A 22,096-nucleotide genomic window follows, 5' to 3' on the forward strand; every position below is an offset into this window, starting at 1 on the left:
TTCGTTTCCTCAAACATTTTAATTATTGTTCCTATGCTCAGTGTGACTCCACATCATGTATAACCACAAGAATGTAATCAAAATTAGAATGGGTTGCATTCCATGTAAGTATGTCAAAATATACCCTACTGTCGTGTATATCTAAAAACAAACAAAGAAAAAGAAAAAAAAATGATTAGGCATATACACAATGGAAATGCCTAACTATGTTCACCATGTGCAAGAATGTTTACAACAGCATTATGGACAAACTGGAAACAATTCAAATATGTATCAATAATTAAAGAATAAAAAACCTATCTACCTAAATATTTTTATTTATGAGTTAGTGAACTTCAGTGAGGAAAAAGGACATATACATTTATATAGGCCCCATTTCTACAAGTATTACAAATATAAATCATGATAAAATATAATTTTAAAAATTCCCCAACAAAAAAAAAAACTTGCACGTTCTAAATACTGCTGTCAGTAATGGACAGTTTCCAGTTGCTTTCTCTCTTTTTGAGTGGCATAAGAAGCCTATCATTTTCACTATAAACACTAAAGTTCAAGTGTCATAACAATTAAAGTTTAATTTTGTAGTTTAAAAATTTATACTACCTCTACCACTTTATTCTCTCTGCATTCTTTGGATTGAAAGAAAAGAGACAGAGAAACCTGGGAATTGTTAAAATGTAAAAATTAAAGCTATAATGTAATTTGAGCTTAAAAAAAGTGTTGTAGTTTATAAAATTGACAAGGTCCTTTTATTTTTTTAATGCTTCTCCAAGTGCCAATCAATTATATAAAGCTCTGAGTAATGAATGGCATAAAACACAGTTCCAAAGTCTTTAAGTTTTATTTTTCAAGGAATATATTACATGTTAAAACATCACATTAAAACAGTGAAGTAAAACAAACATGATAGAACTACTTTTTCCTAACATAATAGACCTTAACTTTGCCTAGAATTTTCATATAGTTGGCATTACTTATTTTCAACACTTTCTTACTAGTACTTTACACAATATGCATTCTTCGTGGTATTATATATTGTCTCTACCCAGACTATTTGGACTGTACAGTGTAAACAGGGCAGCACAAGCCACTGACACCTTTGTTGGTAGTATAAAACTTACAGTTAACTAAGGGTCAATTATGTAACCCCAGATAATCTCTCCAGGACTTCCCCACCTCAGCTTCTCAAACTCCCCAAAGGGGCTGGTTTATTGTTATAAACCACTGACCAAATTACCTATAGAAAAATGTTTCTACTATTTCTAAAAGAGTTAGAATAAGAAATAATTTGACAATCCTCTTCAGTAACTTAGCTTAAATCAAACTTGCTTTATTTTTGTAAATATTATGTGTTCAAAATAGTATACTCTTGTAAGTGTAAACATATATAGTTATATGAGTTGTTTTGTTTGTTCCTGGCTAAGCTGGATTCCAAATTTGGATTCCAAATTTCTACTTGGTAACATAAATAAAAAATGTCTTATTACATTTTCAATAGACACATATTTTCTAATATTAGAAATAAGTTAGATTAAAATATTTTAAAACATCTAAATTTTGTTTACATTTATACTATATAAAGAAAAAAGGAGGATTACAGAAAGAGAAAAAGGAACTTACCTTTTCTTCTGTCTTCTACAAGAAAACTTCAAAAATGTTTATTTTTAAAATTGGAATTCAGTTTTTTCGAAAGGAAAAATAAGATTCTGTTTTATGGGAAATCACTTGTTTCAAGAAAAGGTAAAATATTAGCGTATCAACCACAAGGTGGTGCTATAATTCCACACTAGAACTGATAGAAGCTGATGTATTGTTCTTTCAAAACTGTGGAGTTTTATAAATGCTCTCCTGTAATTGATAAAATAAAGCTAACAGGATTCATTAATTTTGGATGTACTATTAAAACTTTGCTAAATTCAAGGTTATATTCTTTAATAGGCTAACATAAAAAGCTAATAGTTTTAAAAGTCTAGTGACAACATTTGTTGGGATATTAAAAATACTTTTTCAAAAAAGTTATCTGTTCACCAGTGAAAATCAAATTAGATATATGTATTGAAAACAGATGAGTAGGATGCAATCAGATGTTCTATATGATAAAAAAGAAAAAAAAAAACTTTTTATCCTTCAAGTTTCCTGAGTATTGCCTAGGATTATTAGTATATTTTTATTTACAAAGTTTAGAAGTATACTATGTAATAATTTCTAAAATGAATTTCATTTTCTCTTGATTTAACTTCATCTAAGGCTTTTACTATTCGAAAATATTTACAACTTCCATGAAGAGAAAAAAAAATTCACTGTGTATCTTCTGACAGCCACCATCTACATCTGTGCTGCTGGTCTTAAAATGTGTTATACACCGGGGAACTTAAATACTCAACACATCTCTCAAAGTGATCTTTCAGAACCTTTTCAATACAAAAAGAGAATCATACCCTGATTCTCAGTGTTAATTGGAAAGGTATTGCTGCTTTTTGACTAAGCATAAAATAGATGTATTTTTTAGCTTTAATTTTCAATGAGCATTTTTAACTTTTCACTACCGCTTATTCGTTAGCACAGATGGCAAGATGGTATGTACGAGAGCCTCTTGGGTACAATATGCAAGTCCTAGCTGGAATGTTTCCAACAGGATGTAAACTATGGTCCTCAAGTCTGTACTTTAAAAAACATATTACTTAGCACATTGCCAACAAATGTCAACACAAAAATACAGTGCTTGCTGTAATGACTTCACTCTGTAAAGGTAATGTACTGAAACATAAGTTTTTCCTAAGAAAAGTGAAGGAGAGTAAAGCAGTATAATCAAAGCTCAAAAATAATATTTATTCAATAATTAATGAAAAACTCATATCAAATGGAATTCAAATTCTTAATAAAAATTGCAGTATATTAAAATTATATAGATTCTTAAAATATACAACATGTACAGTAAGTAGTCAAAGTTCTAGAGAGGTTCATGCAGGAAATTCTACAATTAGTGACTTGAGCATTTCAGTAACTCTGCTGTTTCTTCAAACCTGAAATAGAATAAACAAATGATATGTTATGTAAATAAATGATTCATAATGAAGAACAGGATTTAAATTGTTAAGAGTATGCTTTTGAGTCTAAAATAAATTTTAATATTTTCCCTACTTTTAGGCACAGTTGCTATTAATAAACTTAAGTATACCATAGGAGACAAAATATAGTCAATTCTTGAAGCATGAGTTATTTTAACACTTCTCACATTTCAAAATATTAAGTTTTTAATGTAGCAGGTTGTATAATATTGTTATAAAATTTCATTTTGTATTTCCTTTGAACTGGTCTTTAAAAAATACCAGGTGTAATGTCATTTGAGCTAAAGTACTGTCAATAGTATTACTTTATCAATAACTTACTGAAAAAGATGCTTTAAACCATTTATTTATATATTTTTAATATTTTGATAAGTCAGTTATCAAAAAAAGATAACTCGATTAACTATCAACCCAAAATATCTTTGCACTCTTTAATCCACAGTTAATTCCATTAACAATGTTTTATACCACTTCTTGGAAACCAAAACAGTGACTCATCTCACAAACACATAATTGTAGGTGGATTTATTATCCACTGGAGTCTTGAAGGAAATTCCACACCTGATTGAGACCTTTAAGGTTTGAAACACATGCACATTCTATATATATTGTAATCCAATACAATTCCCTACAGAGAAATTAATTTCTGTTGCCCCTTTCTGTTACTTACATTTTTTTCATCCTTTCCAATTTCTGGATTGTTGTTTCCTTTAATTTAAAAAGCAACAAATTTAGGCGATTTCTCAAAGTAAATCATCCTCAAAGACGGACCATGAATATATAAAACACAGTCTGAAATATTGCATCGATTATTGTTACTTATCACAAAGAATTTTGATAGATTAAGATTTACATAGTTTTGCTTTTTCCTGATAATAGCATATACAACTGAAGTGAATGCTTGCTTATCTTCTTGACCTTAGAAAGGAGATCATCTGTACAGCTGTCAGTTTTTCTTACCTCTGAAGTCTCTTTCAAACCACTGTAAATAACAGTTGAAGCTCTGGGCGTTGAATCTGTTTCTGTACTATAACCAGAGGACAGAGGAATATTTGCTGATGCTTCCACTTCGTTTTTTCTATCTGAGAAGAAATAAGTTTTATGTCACCTTTTCCTTTCACAATAGCATCCATGTCCATAAACTTTAATTACAGATGGAAGAAAAATAAACATTATCATAAAATGGCTACTGGTATAGTATTCTTTCAAGAGAACTGCCTACATGTGAAGAATCTAAATGGTATAAAATGGCTACTAAAAATGGCAAAAGGCAGCTGGGCATAGTGGCACATGCCTATAATCCCAGTTATTCAGGAAGACTATGCAGGAGAATTTCCAGTGTGAGGCCAGCATAGGCAATACAGCAAGACTGTCTAAAAAGAAATTGCAACAGATAATATTATCTTTATCATGACACAATCAGTGTGAATAAATAGGTAAGTTCATAATTTATTTTTAAGCCACTGACGCATACATATTCTTTTCTTAAAATGGTAGTATTTATAGTAAATAACAAATGCTCAGGAATTTGTCATGATGCTTTTATCATGAATTTGTTTAATAGATATTTTACAATATTATTCTGTGGCAAACAAAAACTTCTACTACTACTAAAACTTGACAATATATACCTTTAAAGAATCAAGAAACATCCTTATTCCAAGTTTATACACATGAAAAAAACAATGTGCAAAATTCATGATCCAGTTTTTTTCTAAATAAAAAATTTTAACATTTCGGATATCCTGATATTATTAATTTGACAAAATGATGGTAAATTTTTCCTACAATTCAATCAATTACGGACCATTAGAGATAGTACATGCCCCACCAAGTCAATCCTATAATCATACCCCATTATGTCAGAGTAATTCTGATTGTAAAGATAAGGGAAACAACAACAAAACAGTCGTCCATTTGAACTGATCTAAATAAGATAGTTTTATCGTAAGCCTTTATTGACAACCTCAGTTTGGGAACAAAATGTTAATAGAGGAGGACTGAAACAACTATAAGACTTCAATTTTTATCTCAAATGGAATCACCGTCTCTTTTGCCTACTTCTTTTGTCACTTGCTCCCTTTCTCTGCTTTTGTCTATAGAGTGGCTTTCACTGTTCAATCATCAGCATGAATTTGAATAAAATGGCCATCCTAGCCCAGGCCCAACATTATTTGGTAATGAGTAACATGAAGTTATTCTTGAGGTCTTAATTCCAAATTCTAAGAGAGAGAATAGAATTTGGCTCAACACCCTTTGGATTGGTATTCGCTGGGTTATGTGTCTACTATTGATCCAATTAGCTGAGCCTGAAGGTCCAGAGCATATGGTACAACTTTGAAGACTAGAGAGATCCATATTTTTTACCAGGGACTTTGAGCAATAAGTAATTTTAAGGAATAATCTAAAACTAAGCAGGCATTGTATCTACTATACCCTAAATCTTCTATTATTTTCTATGGGTAGAGTTAAGTATACTCTGAAAGTACTGATGTTATTCCCCAAAGAGGAAGGATTCCTAGGAAGAGGATACAGGACTGGGAAGATGGAGATATCAGGGAGTAAAGGAATGGCTTTTCTGCCCCTGCATTTTGGGGCCTAAACTTTAAGGTATCTAGCCTTGTTCAAGGGTGTGTTTTGTGATGGAAGGAAATTGGTATTATGCAGGCTGGGAGGCTATTCAGACAGATCTCCCCATGGGGATTACAAAGGGTATACAGTACAGCATACAAACACCAGGCACATTTCATAGCCAGATGAGTTAAGTGCATATTACTTTCAGTAACAATTTTTCTTATTGCTTTCTTGAACCGTTAGTAAAGTCTTGTTTAAACATAATTGTTTCTTAGCCATGTTGTAGGAAATTGAGAAAAGAATTCAGTTCAGATTGCAAAAGAAAATGGAGAGCAGTGACCCATGACACCAGGTCCCAGAAGTCAGTCATTAAGAGCATTTCAGTAGTGATTGCTAAGAGATCCCTCTGAAGAAAAGGAAATCTAAGGTACATACGGACACTAGATCTTCTAGACAGTTCCTCTTACATGACCACTAATCTTTGACTGTCAAATTTGGAGTATTATTACCTTTTACCAGTAAGGGAATTAGCTGCATCCTTTACTATTTAATAATTTGTCAGCAAATACTTCCAAATCAAGGACCTATGTGCAAATTCAACCAGTTTCTGAATCTTAAGTATTCTATACATATTATATTCAAAAGTGAACTCATTATTTTTCCCAAATCTTCTCTTCTTCCTGAATTCCCTATTTTACTAAAGAGTACCAACTATCTGCTCAATCACATGAGTCAAATATGAGTAAGCAGTCAGTCTTAACTTTTCCTCTCTCCTTCACTCCTTCTTCAATCAGTGAATGAAGTAATATCTTACTGATAAATAGTCTTTCTGATTTGAACATCAAATTATTTCCAAAACATATTCCCTGATCTTTATCTTCATGATTGTTGCCTTAGTTCAGACATCTGTTATTCTTCTAAAACAATGACCAATGAACTATTCTTAAACTACTGTCCTTGTCCGTCTTATATTCTACTAATCAATCATTAAACTACTGTTATGATACAAATTGAGGATATTAACCTTGCCCACATGTACCCCTCCTTCTAGTCATACCAGAACAAACCATACCCTTTTGTGGTGTCATACTTTAATAATATGTTTTACTTCTATGGGGGAAAGGCCCAAACAAAGCAAACAAGACAAAAACAAGACAATCAGCCCTGACACTGGGGTAGCCTAAATGGCAATTAACACCTAAATTATTGTAGTCCCCATAAATAATATGAACACATTACAATTTCTTTAAAAGCAATATCACATAAAGTCATGAAATAGAAAAACCCAAATCAACATAAAACCACTGTCATTTCTGAGGAGACAAAAGCATTATGTAACCACAAAAATGACTAGATATAGCCCTTTCTCCACTAACATGAGTACTTCTTTTCCATTGAAAATTTCAGCTCAATTTCATTCTTATCATCAAATTGCCCCTGCTTCCTGACAACATTCAAATCAGAAGAGCCCTCACTTTCTTAAATCCTCTAAATAAACAAATTAATTAAATGACCCAAGCAAAACTCAATCCTTAAAAAGTTCTACTACTTTATTTTTACTGAGCTGCCTTACAGTTTTCCACGAATACTACACTTTTGATAAAGGGAAACAAATCTGGAACCTCGTGGAAATCCTTCCTGATGGAATAATGATTCTATGACTAGACTGGTAAATTACTGCTTTCTGCATGCAAATGAAATCAAACCTTATGTTTTCAAGCATCATGTAAGGAAAAAGGTGTTAAGGCTTTATAAACTGGACTCTTTAATTTATCTAGATTATAAACTATTAAACACGTATTTGCCTCATTCATAACCTAACATTCATTTCAGACAGTGTTCTGATATAGGCTTAGAGTATATTCTGTAATAATAATGTTATTAAAAAACAGTAAGCCGGGGCTGGGGCTGAGTGGTTAAGCACTTGCCTAGCACGTGTGAGGTATTGGGTTCAATCCTCAGCACATAAATTAATAAAATAAAGGTATTGTGTCCATCTTCAACTAAAACAATATATTTAAAAAAAAAAAAAACAGTAAGGCTCAATATGCAAATCAAACTTTAAAAAGTAATATTTTGCAAAGAGTACATTCAATATTCTTTCGATGCAGAAATACTTGAGCTTCACGAGATGTTATAGATATACTTTCTGTTTGCTAGAAAGACATATCAGAAGATAATTTTTGTTTTCACTACTCTTAGAGTAGTGCTATGATATTTGATGAATAAATGCATGAATAAACGAAAAAAATCAATATTTTTACCAAATCTGAAAATTGCAGTCTATAATAAATTTACCACCTAAAATAATATGTCAAATAATTATATTTAATAACTTAATCACTAAAATAGTTCTCTGTGTGATGATGAAATTGGCATGTTTTTTCTCCAGAAAAACATGGTGGCGGGAAGGGAGTGAGCCGCCCTGTGCCCTGCACTGACGTGCAGGCAGATCTCACCTAGTTGGAATACTCCATCTCTGAGAGTGTTAGAGGACCCCTATTCAGCTGCTCTCAACAGAAATCCCCAGCATTGTGACCCCACAAGGGTCTCCAGGTCTCAGCGTTGGAATAGGACACCTGGTCTTGGAGCAGGACCCAAAGCCTGAAGTTCCAGCCCACTCAAGACTTGACGAGAGCCTTAGCAGAATCATCTATCAACACATCTGCAGATGGCCAAGACTTCACACAGCTCCCACACAAGTCACTCAGCTGCTACCTACCCTCAGCTCAACACCATCGCCCGGCTCCCTAGGCTCCCCCCACGTCACCAGACATCCCGTCACTGAAAGCACACCACTGCCATCTTGACTCAACATTCTCGCCAAATTAGCTGGGAGCAGTTCCCAGATCAGATATCAAATGGCCAGGTACCAGGTTTCCAACCTTCCCCCTTCTCCAGCGGCAGTAACCCAACACAGTAGCTGCCTAACACAGGTGTGCAGTGCGATCAGGGAGCCGCCCACAGGAGTCCCCAGGGTCAGAGTTTCCTCAGTTGAGAACTGCTAGGGGAGAGGGAGACAGGGCTAAAGTCTGGAGCCTAACAAGAGACCAGGAACTGGGAAATCTCCAGGCAAGAGAGGGAGATAGTACCAGGCACTCAAGTCATACAAGCAGTCCCAGAAAGAGACCCGTGAGGTGCAGTCTTTCTGCAGGGACTAGAGGGTGCCACTCCCCACATCCAGTTGCCCTGTGCCAGGACCAGTCTTCCCACCCTGGTTACCTCCACCATCCAGAGGGCAGAGACAGCAGGTTACAACAGTCTACCTCACCTACAGTATGAGAAGAGAAGCAGGAAAGATGCAGATCTCTAAAGCTAGCTACAACCCTAGTTTCTTCCTTCGAGTTGTTTGTTTGTTTTTTCTTTTCTACCTCTCTATCCTCCGGCCCTCACATCCCCAACATATGTGAAACCAAGAACTTTGCATAAAATAGGACTTTAAGGACTGAGTCATCTGAATAATATAATATAGAGGTATTGTATATGCCCTTTTTTTCTTATCCTTTTTATTCTTTCCCCCTCCAAATTTTAGTGTTTTAACATCTGTATTTTTCTAAATACATATGTGTGTTTTATATACTCTGTTGTCATCCCACATATTTGCCTACCCTAAATTACTTCCTGTCTTTTCTCTTGCTACTAACTCTCTTCACTAGATTTCTCCTTCACAATTCCTAAGATATTTTAACTCTATATCCTCACATCCTACCTCCTCAGCATATCGTCATACACCCGACCCCCCAGTTTATTGTCCACCATCAGAAGCTGTAAACCTTTTTACAAAACTACTGGTTATATTTTAGAAAATAATTGAATCCAACATTTCTGTACAGCGAGACTAAACTGTAAACGTCTTAATAACAACAAATTGTTCATAGGTGGTATATTGTTGATATTGGGATCTGTTAACATTGTCCTTCCCCACAAAGGAGAGGTCTTGGAACCCTACAAGAACACTACAAACCTATAGGATAAACACAATAAGAATCTAGACCCACAGAGCTGCAAAGGAAAACAAATGAGAAACATGAAAAGACAAGGGAAGAAAGTGCCCCAAACAAATGAAGACACCACTTCAATAGAATCATTGGTAGTCACAGCAGAAGAAATGACATAGAAGGAGTTTAGGATGTACATGGTTAAAATGTTCTGTGAACTCAAGGAAAATATAAGAGAGCTAATATAGGCAGTAAAAGATCACTTCAACAAGGAGATATATAAACAAATACGGGATGCAAAAGATCACCTCAACAGGGAGATAGAGGTTCTAAAAAAAAAAAAAACAAACAGAAATCCTTGAAATGAAAGAAATAATAAACCAAATTAAAAGCTCAAATGAAAGCATCACCAACAGAGCAGACCACTTGGAAGACAGGAAATCAGACAAATATATAATCTTGAAAAGAGCATAGACCACATAGTGATAATGGTAAGAAACCAAGAGCAGAACATTCAAGAAATATGAGATAGCATAAAAAGACCAAATTTAAGAGTTATTGCGATAGAGGAAGGCATAGAGGTCCAAACCAAAGGAATGAACAATCTATATTCAATGAAATAATATCAGAAAACTTTCCAAACATGAAGAATGAATTGGAAATCCAAATTCAAAAAACCTACAGGACGCCAAAAGTACAAAATCACAACAGATCCACACCGAGGCACATTATAATGAAAATGCCCAATATATAGAATAAGGAGAGAATTTTAAAAGCCATAAGAGAAAGGAATCAGGTTACATATAGGGAAAACCAATTAAGGTAACAGCAGATTTTTCAACACAGACCCTGAAATCTAGAAGACCCTGAAACAACATATATCAAGCTCTGAAAGAAAACGGGTGCCAACCAAGAATCTTGATCCAGCAAAATTAAGCTTTAGATTTGAAGATGAAAAAACCTTCCATGTTAAACAAAAGTTAAAAGAATTTATAGCTAGAAAACCAACACTACAAAACATCCTTGGAAAAATATTCCATGAAGAGGAAACAAAAAACAACAATGAAAATCAGCAGAGGGAGGTAGTAGCCTAAAGGAAAAACTAATCAAAGAAGAAAATCAAATCAAGTTAAATAACAAAAATAAACAAATATGGCTGGTAATACAAACCATGTCTCAATAGTAACACTGAATGTTAATGCTTAAACTCATCAATCAAAAAACATAGGCTAGCAGATTGGATTAAAAAAAAAAAAAGACCCAACAATATGCTGCCTCCAGGAGACTCATCTGATAGGAAAAGACATACACAGACTGAAGGTGAAAGGTTGGGAAAAATCACACCACTCACATGGACTACGGAAGCAAGCAGGGGTTTCCATACTCATATCAAATAAAGTGGACTTGAAGCCAAAGTTAATCAAAAGGGATAAAGATGGACATTACATATTGCTCAAGGGAATCATACACCAACAAGACATAACAATCACAAATATATATGCCCCAAACAATGGTGCAGCTATATTCATCAAACAAATTCTTCTCAAGTTCAAGAGTCAAATTGATCACAACACAATAATCTTTAACACACCTCTCTCACCACTGGATAGATCTTCCAAACAAAAGTTGAATAAAGAAACTATAGAACTCAATAATACAATCAGTAACTTAAGACTTAACTGACATATACAGAGTATTTCAACCTGCATCAAGCAGATACACTTTCTTCTCAGCAGCACATGGATCCTTCTCTAAAACAGACAATATATTATGCCACAAAGAAACTCTTAGCAAATACAAAAAAGTAGATATACTACCAAGCATTTTATCAGATCATAATGGAATGAAATTAGAAATCAATGATGAAATAAAAAATAGAAATCACTCCAACACCTGGACACTAAACAATATGCTACTGAATGAACAATGCATTGCAAAAGACATCAAAGAGGAGATTAAAAAATTCTTAAAGGTAAATGAGAACATAGGCACAAAATATCGAAATCTCTGGGACACCATAAAAGCAGTTCTAAGATGAACGCTCATTGCATGGAGTTCATTCCTTAAAAGAAGAAAAAGTCAACAAATAAATGACCCTACTTTACATCTCAAAGTCCTAGAAAAAGAAGAACAGATCAAAAGCAGTAGAAGGCAAGAAATAATTAAAATTAGAGCTGAAATCAATGAAATCGAAACAAAAGAAACAACTGAAAACTTGACAAAACAAAAAGTTGGTTCTTTGAAAAAATAAATAAAATTGACAGACCCTTAGCTATGCTAACAAAGAGAAGGAGAGAGAGAGAACTCAAATTACCAGCATACATGATGAAAAAGGTAATATCACAACAAACACTATAGAAATACACAAGGTAATTAAAAATTATTTTGTAAACTTATATTCCAACAAAACAGAAGATATTGAAGGCATCGACAAATTTCTTAAGTCATACGATTTGCCTAGATTGAATCAGGAAGATGTACACAATTTAAACAGACCAATATCAAGTAATGAAATAGCAGATGCCATCAAAAGTCTACCAACCAAGAAAAGCCCAAGAGTGGATGGATACACAGCCGAGTTCTACAAGACCTTTAAAGAAGTACTAATACTAATACTCTTCAATTTATTTCAGGGAATAGAAAAAGAGGTAACACTTCCAAACTCATTCTATGAGGCCTATATCACCCTTATTCCAAAACCAGGCAAAGACACATCAAAGAAAGAAAACTTTAGACCAATATCTCTAATGAACATAGATGCAAAAATTCTCAATAAAATTCTGGCAAATCGAATACAAAACATAACAAAAATATTGTGCACCATGATCAAGTGGGATTCATCCCAGGGATGCAAGGTTGGTTCAACATAATGAAATCAATAAATGTAATTCATCACATCAACAGACTCAAAGATAAGAATCATATGATCATCTCAATAGACGCAGAAAAAGCATTTGACAAAATATAGCACCCCTTCATGTTCAAAACACTAGAAAAACTAGGAATAACAGGAACATATCTCAACATCGTAAAGGCTGTCTCAACTAAGCCCCTGGCCAACTTCATTCTAAATGGAGAAAAATTGAAAGCATTCCCTCTAAAAACTGGAACAAGACAAGGATGCCCTCTTTCACCACTCCTATTTAACATAGTCCTTGAAACACTGGCCAGAGCAATTAGACAGACGAAAGAAATTAAAAGGATATGTATAGGAAAAGAAAAACTTAAACTAGTACTATTTGCTGACAATATGATTCTATACCTAGAAGACCCAAAAAGCTCCACCAGAAAACTTCTAGAACTAGTAAGTGAATTCAGCAAAGTAGAAGGTTATAAAATCAACATCCATAAATGAAAGGCATTTCTGTATATCAGTGACAAATCCTCTGAGAGGGAAATGAGGAAAACTACCCTTTTACAATAGCCTCAAAAACAAAACAAAACAAAACTTGAGAATCAACTTAATGAAAGAGGTGAAAGATCTATACAATGAAAACTACAGAACCCTAAGGAGAGAAATCAAAGAAAACCTTAGAAGATGGAAAGATCTACCTTGCTCTTAGATAGGCAGAATTAATATTATCAAAATGACCATACTACCAAAAGTACTATACAGATTTAATGCGATTCCGATCAAAATCCCAATGGCATTCCTCAGAGAAATAGAAAAAGCATCTGGAAAAATTCATCTGGAAAAATAAAGAGACCCAGAATAGCTAAAGGAATCCTAAGCAGGAAGAGTGAAGCAGGTGGCATCACTATACCAGACCTTAAACTATACTACAAAGCAATAGTAACAAAAACAACATGGTATTGGCACCAAAACAGACTGGTAGACCAATGGTACAGAATAGAGGACAGAGACTAACCCACAAAATTACAATTATCTTATATTGGACAAAGGCGCCAAAAACATGCATTGGAGAAAAGATAGCCTCTTCAACAAATGGTGCTGGGAAAATTGGAACTCCATATGCAACAAAATGAAATTAAACCCCTATCTCTCACCATGCACAAAACTCAACTCAAAGTGGATCAAGGACATAGGGATTATACCAGAGACTCTCCGTCTAAAGAAGAAAAAGTAGGCCCTAATCTTCATCATGTGGGAGTAGGCCCCAACTTCCTTACTAAGACTGCTATAGTGCAAGAATTAAAAGCAAGAATCAATAAATGGGATGGACTCAAACTAAAATGTTTCTTCTCAGCAAAAGAAACAATCTGTGAGGTAAATAGAGAGCCTACATCCTGGGAGCAAATTTTTACCCCTCACACATCAGACAGAGCACTAACCTCTAGGGTATATAAAGAACTCAAAAAGCTAAACACCATAAAAACAAATAACCCAATCAATAAATGGGCTAATGACATGAACAGATATTTCTCTGAAGAGGATATCCAATCAATCAATAAATATATAAAAAAAATGTTCATCATCGCTAGCAATTAGAGAAATGCAAATCAAAACTACTTTAAGAAATCATCTCACTCCAGTCAGAATGGTAGCTATTATCAAGACAAACAACAATAAGTGTTGGCGAGGGCTGGGGATATGCTCAAGCGGTAGCGCGCTCGCCTGGCATGCATGCGGCCCGGGTTCAATCCTCAGCACCACATACAAACAAAGATGTTGTGTCCGCCAAAAACTAAAAAATAAATATTAAAATTCTCTCTCTCTCTCTCTCTCTCTCTGTCTCTCCTTCTCCCTCTTTAAAAAAAAATAAATAAGTGTTGGCGAGGATGTGGGGAAAAAGGCACACTCATACATTGCTGGTGGGACTGCAAATTAGTGCAGCCAATATGGAAAGCAGTATGGAGATTCCTTGGAAAACTTGAAATAGAACCACCATTTGACCCAGCTATCCCTCTCCTGGGTCTATACCCAAAGGACTTAAAAACAGTATTCTACAGGGATACAGCCACATCAATGTTTATAGCAGCACAATTCACAATAACTGAACTGTACAACCAACTTAAATGCCCTTCAGTAGATGAATGGATTAAAAAATGTGGCATATATACACAATGAAATATTACTCAGCAAAAAAAAGAGAATAAAATCATAGCATTTGCAGGTAAATGGATAGTGTTGGAGAAGATAATGCTAAGTGAAGTTAGCCAATCCCAAAAAAACAAATGGTGAATGTCTTCTCTGATACAAGGTGACTGACTCATAATGGGGTAGGGAGAGAGAGCATGGGAGGAATAGACGAACTCTAGATAGGGCAGAGGGGTGGGAGGGGAAGGCAGGGGGCAGGGGGTTAGCAATGATGGTGGAATGTAATGGACATAATTATCCAAAGTACATGTATGAAGACATGAATTGGTGTGAACATACTTTATATACAAACAGAGATATGAAAAATTGTGTTCTGTATGTGTAATAAGAAGTGTGATGCATTCCACTGTCATGTATTTAAAAAATAAAAGCAATTAAAGAAAGAAAAAGAAATTGGCACGTATACTAATTAAGTAGTGGTTAAGAGAAAAGAAATGATTGCATGCATTCAAATTTGTCTATCATTCGATAACTGTGTGACCCTTGGTTACTCAATCTCACTGTACCTCAGTTTCTTAATCTATAAAATATCGGTAATAATAGTATTTATCTTGGGTTGTTATTTTGAGAATTAAATCAGTTAATATAATAGGTAGAATTGTGCCAGGCACACAGTTACCACTGTAATGTACTGTTGTTATTATTATATATATATAATAGCTGAAGATTATACTATATACTAAACTTTATACTATATACTAAACTATATACTATATACTAAACTTTACATATACTAAAATTTAACTGCACAATGAATTCTCAATTGTACAAAGTATTTCTCCTACAAATACAATTTAATCATAGACACAAAATAAAAACATGTCTTTCAAGATCAATGGAAGAATCAAAAGAACAAAACTGCTGTTGATGCAATGTAAAACTAATTAAAACACATTTTTAAACATTTTAAAAAGAGCAAAAAAAAAAAAAAAGCTGTTGCTGAAAAACAGAAATCTTTATCCAAGCTGCTCCATGCAGCTCAGTCACCCTGATAATATCTTTGTGAAGGCAAGAGACATGGGAAAGATCTGTCACTGCTGTCACTAATTTTAGATCTTTCTTCTTTTACTGCTATCAGTGAACTATTCAAATGCAAAAAGTTTTCAATACTTCACAGATTATTGACAAATGTTTTCTTCTTTTACATATATTATTTGCATTCAAGAATGCTACAAAAGTTTAAAAATTAAAAACGCTAAAGGTCTATTTTGTTAATCTAGAGTGACAAAAAGAGCAAGATGTCTCTAAGGTTTGCAACTATGTACACTGGAATTTATTCACCCAACTATGTTACATGAGATATGTAAACTGGCTTCTCAAGCAATCCTTAGTTTCAGTAGTTTTTAGGTTCATTATTTTCTTCTGGAAGCTTTGTGTTTTCTTTAAAAAACAAGGCTTGAGAACACTAAAATTACCAAGTACCGATAAAAATTATTTTTCTGAAAATCCCTTGTTATACCACCAATAATAATACTATTTAGGGACTTACCAAGAGTCTGAAGATCTACATCACTACCAGAAGCACATTCTTCACTCACTACATTTAAGTCTATATATTCATTCTGCAAAGTATAGTTATAAACATTTAGAATAAAATGAAAAGAAAAATGTTTTCATTTTATATTCTTACTGCCATGTATAAAATATTAAAAGAGAACAATGTTAAATAATTTAAATTATTTTATTTTCAAAGCAATATGTAAGTATTTGTAGGCATTAGAAGTATCTTTTAAATGTAGAAGCAAATTTAAGCTTCTTGAATCTACCAACTTTATTTTCTATGAAGAAAAAAACAAAACAGAATTGAATTCTAAATAATAGAAACAAATTTCTCAGTTCCAATACAACAATGTTAAGTTCAGTTGTTATTTCTATGAAATTCACAATAGAAGTTATTAAGTAAAAAAAGAGTTGATTTTTCATCTTCTTCAAATATTGTACTATTAAGAGATTAATTTCAAATTTTTTATAAACAAAATCAAACATATTCTTACCTCATTTTAAGTAATTTAAGTATTTTTAACAACTTAGAGCTCAATTTACAGGTTTTCCAGATTATCCTACTTGATAAAGAGAAAAATAATAGCCACAGATAAAACAGGCTATATTTAGACAGGACTTCATTCTAAGTAAACATTTTCTCATTACCTAAATACTCTCATATTTAAATTTCCAATAGAAAACACACCTAACAATAAAAAAATGCTTTATTATATCTGAGATATTCTAGACATGCTAAGGAAAAATACCTTTTTGGACAAAAGCAATTCTGTTTCAAGAAGAGTGACACGACTCAGAAGATTAGTCCAGGTCGTTTCATCTACCATCACTTTTCCTTTCATTGCTTCTTCCAAACAGTCTAACCTTTTCTCTATGGAAGGCAACTTATTAAGCTTTTCTTGGCATTCAGCAAGCATGGTCTGTAGTGCAGTAATCTCGAGGTTAACTTTTACATCCTAAAATGATTAAAAAGATTAATTTATAAGTTGAAATTCCTTTAAAGTCAATGTATTCCCATTTTCACCATGTTATTCCAATAGTTAGGAGAGGCAGTACAGCAAGAGTCAAAAGAACTATCACTGGAAGGAGACTACTTGAACATTTAAGTTAGTTCATCTCAAATATGAGATCTGACGTCTCCATTCCCACCTAAAAAAATAGAGCAACAGTAACTATTAACATGGTTCCTGTGAGTGAATCTACATAATGCCCTTAAATAATACAGATGGTACTATAAAATTTCCACTAACAATTTCTTTTAACAAACAAAACTAAGAGGAAATGACCAAAAATGACATTAAGTGCATTGAGATTATTCACTGTGCCATATAACAGGAAATAAGTCAAAGGGCTATCTGGTATTTTTTATAAATGCCAATTATATATTAAGATGTACAGAAATCGTATGACATAGATGAAGGATAGAAACAGATATTTTAGCAAAAGCAGTGGAGATCATATACATAACAGGGTCCATGGCAATAAAGGCTAACAGAAATGGTAATCTAAAAAAAAAAAAAAAATAGCATGGATCCAGAGAGGAAAATGAAAAGACAATGAAGTGCCAAGCTTTTCCAATCACCAATATAGGAAAACAAGTAGTAGGCAAACTCCACTGCACAAAGTGTTATATTTTATCTCACTAGATTATAAATTTTTAAATTTTTTTTATTTGTTCTTTTTAGATATACATGACAGTAGAGTATAATTTGACATACTATACATACACGGAGTATAAATTCCCATTCTTATGGCTACACCAGATATGGAATTACACTAGTCATGTATTCATATATGAACATAGGAAACTTATGTCTCATTTATTCTACTGTCTTTCCTAGTCCCATCCCCACTCCATTCCCTTTATTCCCCTTTGTCCAATCCAATGAACTTCATTCTCCCCTTCCACCCCTGACACCATGTCTTCTTATTTTTTGCATTACTCAGAACATATGTCCAAAGTCCTAAACACAACAACAAATAATATCAGTTTAATTATATTTAGTATGACTGATTACTACATAATGATAACATGAGTAACATGCCATCATTAAGAATTCAAAAGGCTAGAAATATGGCAAAGTTTAAATACTGAAACAGTCAAGGTTATCAAAAGAAATACTGGCATTTGATAAAGAAGTCTAACATTCTTACTTTTTGCTCATCCTTGATTTCAGGCACGTTTTCTTCAGGAATGTTTATTTCAGAAGGCTTTAAGCCCAACATATCAAATGCTTCATCAGTATCTGCTACTGAACTTGTTGTAGCTTCAGGAATGTCAACATTATCTTCATTATACAGGTGGCGAATCACCACAGCTTTCTTCTGCATAAGAAAAATATGTAAGAAATACTTTAATGGTTGTACTCCCATAGTTATTTCAAACAACACATGGTCATTTTGCAAAAAGAATACCTGATCTTCCTTTCAAGATTTAAAAAATCTTAAATCGCCATATATAATATAATGTATCAAAATACTATAAAATATTATTGTTACAATATTTTATGTGTGATCATGAAACTGTGGTTCATATTTTTAAAAGCATTCTATTTTAAAACATTTCTATTTTAGAAAAAAATTGAAATATTTATTTAACGATCTTTAGATTTGTTTGAAAATGTCAGGAAGAGTTACTGCAATAAAAGTGAAACTAGATTAGCAAAGAATTGGTAAATTTTTGAAATGAGGTAATGGGTACTTTTATAAATGTTTAAAGTATTACATAATATAAAATGTTATTTTAAAAGAGCTGTGATGTTCAACATAGTAACCACAGTCTAATATGGCTAGTCTAAATCAACATGTGCTAGAAGAACACAGAACACAGGGTATTTCAGACTTATCACAAGAAAAGAAAAAAAAATCGCTCAATTTTAAAACATTGATCACATGTTAAAATCATGTTTTTAATAGATAATTATACTATTAAAACTAAAAAGTATAATTAACAAGTCACAATATATTACACCTTCAGGTAACAATCAAATCCTAATAATGGCAAAGGGAAAATTCTGACAAGAACTAGGTCCAACAATGCATTTATATAGGGCTCTTTTGCCTACTTACTTTCCACAGTTTGCATATGCACTATACAAACTTAACATATGTGACAAAGTCATGAATAGCATTCTGTATAAAGTGCTGTGAAGGAGATAATTTGCTTTAATACAGATTCATATTTTGCCCATAAACAAAGAAATGTACTTAAGATTCTAACTTTTCTAAATCTTAGAATTTTAATATTTATTCAAATTTCTGATGATTAATTATTAATTATGTCAGACTGAAGATCTGACACAAATCATTAAATTTTGATAGATAATGAAGAAAACTAAGACAATAAAAAACAAGTCTAGTGTATTGAAATTTTGCATTTTTCTTTGTTAGGATAATTTAGATTACCCTTCAACCTACACACTGAAATAAATTGAAAAGTACATTTAATTATATCAAATCATATTTAATATCAAAGTAATAAGTACTTATTAAATATGCCCAATACTATGCTAAAGCACAGTGAAAGTAAAAAAAAAGTGGTATAAATCCCTGTTTACCCATGTTCTAGTTGGGGAAGGATATATGATATAAATCATTTAACAGTCAGAAAATCATAAAAAACTAACAAGAGTTAGAAGACTTAGAGATGTGTATGGATGAGAACTATGGGCAGTTATTCAGAATCCACGCCTCTTAGAATTCCTTTACTGACATAGCGTAAGAACCTATTCATCTGGCATACTATCCTTCAATCTCAGAAAGTTTTTGCCAGATAGAAGACAGCTGAAAGTACATATATAATTAAAAAATAATACTTTGGTTTAAATATCTCTTGGAGATAGAAAAACTATACTTCTAAACATACTGGATACACTTAGGCATAGGTGCTAAAAGTAGTCAAAAACTGATATCAAAACAGAGAAAATATTAAAAACACCTACATTTAAAACAACCAAAACCCAATTCCAAATTAGGAGATTATCAATCATTAGATAATCAATACTCTTAATTGTAAAACCATCAATGTATGTAAATTTATCATCATAACCTCCACTATAATTAATGGTGGGCTCTTCATATGTTCCCATTTTAGGAAGAACAGATACATATAATGAAGAGTAGATGTAGATAATTGCATAATGTAACTTTAAATTGCCAGTATTTTATCTGGGAAATGAAGCAGAATTTGAAAATAGAAACATAAGGCTTATTTGATTTTACATTGCTATTCTCTTCTTAAAACTTCAGGAACGTTTCCCAAACAATATTTGGTATATGAAATAAACATTCCTATATTGTAGTATTTGACTCAAAAGTTTCACCAGAGCCAGGCAGAGATGTGAATCATGTATGTCATATTCACCATACAGATAACTCTTTATTAAATTATATGACAAGTTTTTTTTTCATATTTTCATACCTTTCCTGAAGTCAGAAACCTGCCAGTCGTGACATCAATGCTGACAGGTTCTAAAAGTGCTTTCTCATTGCTTGAACAAGGTTCTGACTTACCAGCAATGCTTTTCTTTCTTTGTTGTGATGGAGTCTAGAAACAAAATGATATTAGACATAATTACAGCTGGGCATGGTGGCACATATTTTTCATCTCAGTGACTTGGGAGACTGAGAGCAGGAGGATTGAAAGTTGAGGCCAAACTCATCAACTTAGCAAGAACCTAAGCAAATTAGTGAGACCTGTCTTAATAAAATATCTGGGAATATAGCTCAGTGGTAAAGGGCCCCTAGATTCAATGTTCAATACCAGAAAAAAAGGCATTGATTACAAATTTTCTGTGAAAGAATAATGTATACTTAATTTCACTATCATATAAATATTCATATATAAATATATCTAAAAATAATGAGACTCTAGAAACTACATGTCTTTTAAAAACTAAGAAGTGATGAAAATGCACTATCTTTGAACTGTTGGTTTAGGACTAGCAGTTCCAAGTTACAGGTGTATAAAAATAAGTGACTAGTATTTAAAGTAAACATAAAGCTTTATAAGATTACCCAAATCTGTGAATAATGTAATAACTGTATTATGCAACAACTGGCTATATAGGGGCTTAATTTTATACATTAAAATGTTGGGTCATTTAGCATAAGTTAGCATCCAAATCTATTCACAGAATTACCTTGGTAAGACTACTTAATTCCTTGTGCTTCTTCATCACACAATTCAAAATATCACAAGTAATTTGGATTTTCCATTCTGCGAACCCACATTGAATAAATTGCTTTTTTGTCAAAATTGGTTTATAATTAAATTGATCACGAAGAAGCTGCAAAGAGGAAAAAGATTCTGTAATGGAACCATTTTCTTCTTTAATCCAAAATGATAAATGGCTACTAGGTCAGGAGATAGCGATCTTCGAGAGGACAAGAAAGACTATGTCATTAATGAATGCTATTACAAAAATTTATAGAGCTGGTGTGAGTCATGAGAGGCATCCATGTAGAAAACAGACAGCTAGAGGTCTGGGGAATGTAGCTCAGTGACAGAACCCTTGCCCTAGTATTGCCTAGAATCCCTGGGTTCAATCCCCATTACAGCAAAACCAACAAACCAACCAACCAACCAGGTAGCTAGGAATGTGCCAGAGAGATGCAAAAATAGTCAATCATCAAAAAGTTCAAAAATCTTCGTACGTACTAGAAAATCTCCTTAGTTCATTAAAATACCATGCTACCATACTAGATGTCAGAAAACCATAGTTCCATTTGTTAATAATTCTATTACACTTTTAGACAAGTCAATATGTTTTTTAAAAATATTTATTTTTTAGTTGTTAGACACAATATGTTTATTTTATTTATATGTGGTGCTGAGGATCGAAGCCAGGGCCTCACACGTGCTAGGCAGGCGCTCTACCACTGAGCCACAACCCCAGCCCCAAGTCAATATTTTTTTTTATCTCAATTTCTCATTTGTGAACAGACTAGACCAGTGG

The 22,096-nt window shown here is 33.0% G+C and overlaps 1 protein-coding gene across 6 annotated transcripts in view; it reads right to left on the reverse strand.

The window, feature by feature from the left end:
- Positions 1-2,808: 2,808 nt before the first annotated feature.
- Positions 2,809-22,096, reverse strand: part of Cep44 (centrosomal protein 44) — a 36,385-nt gene continuing 17,097 nt past the window's right edge. For 5 of the 6 annotated variants that reach the window (XM_027927084.2, XM_027927086.2, XM_071610520.1 and 2 more), the window contains 8 exons: positions 21,281-21,427; positions 20,560-20,685; positions 18,294-18,464; positions 16,889-17,095; positions 16,129-16,201; positions 4,029-4,150; positions 3,739-3,776; positions 2,809-3,023 (listed from right to left, as the gene is read on the reverse strand). In XM_027927084.2, the coding sequence (XP_027782885.1) occupies positions 2,981-3,023; positions 3,739-3,776; positions 4,029-4,150; positions 16,129-16,201; positions 16,889-17,095; positions 18,294-18,464; positions 20,560-20,685; positions 21,281-21,427 (927 nt within the window). In that variant the 3' untranslated portion in view covers positions 2,809-2,980. The remainder of the gene's footprint in view (positions 3,024-3,738; positions 3,777-4,028; positions 4,151-16,128; positions 16,202-16,888; positions 17,096-18,293; positions 18,465-20,559; positions 20,686-21,280; positions 21,428-22,096) is intronic. The other variant, XM_071610521.1, reaches the window with a different exon arrangement.

Source organism: Marmota flaviventris, chromosome 3 (assembly GCF_047511675.1).
Source record: "Marmota flaviventris isolate mMarFla1 chromosome 3, mMarFla1.hap1, whole genome shotgun sequence".
Taxonomy (NCBI): Eukaryota; Metazoa; Chordata; class Mammalia; order Rodentia; family Sciuridae; genus Marmota; species Marmota flaviventris.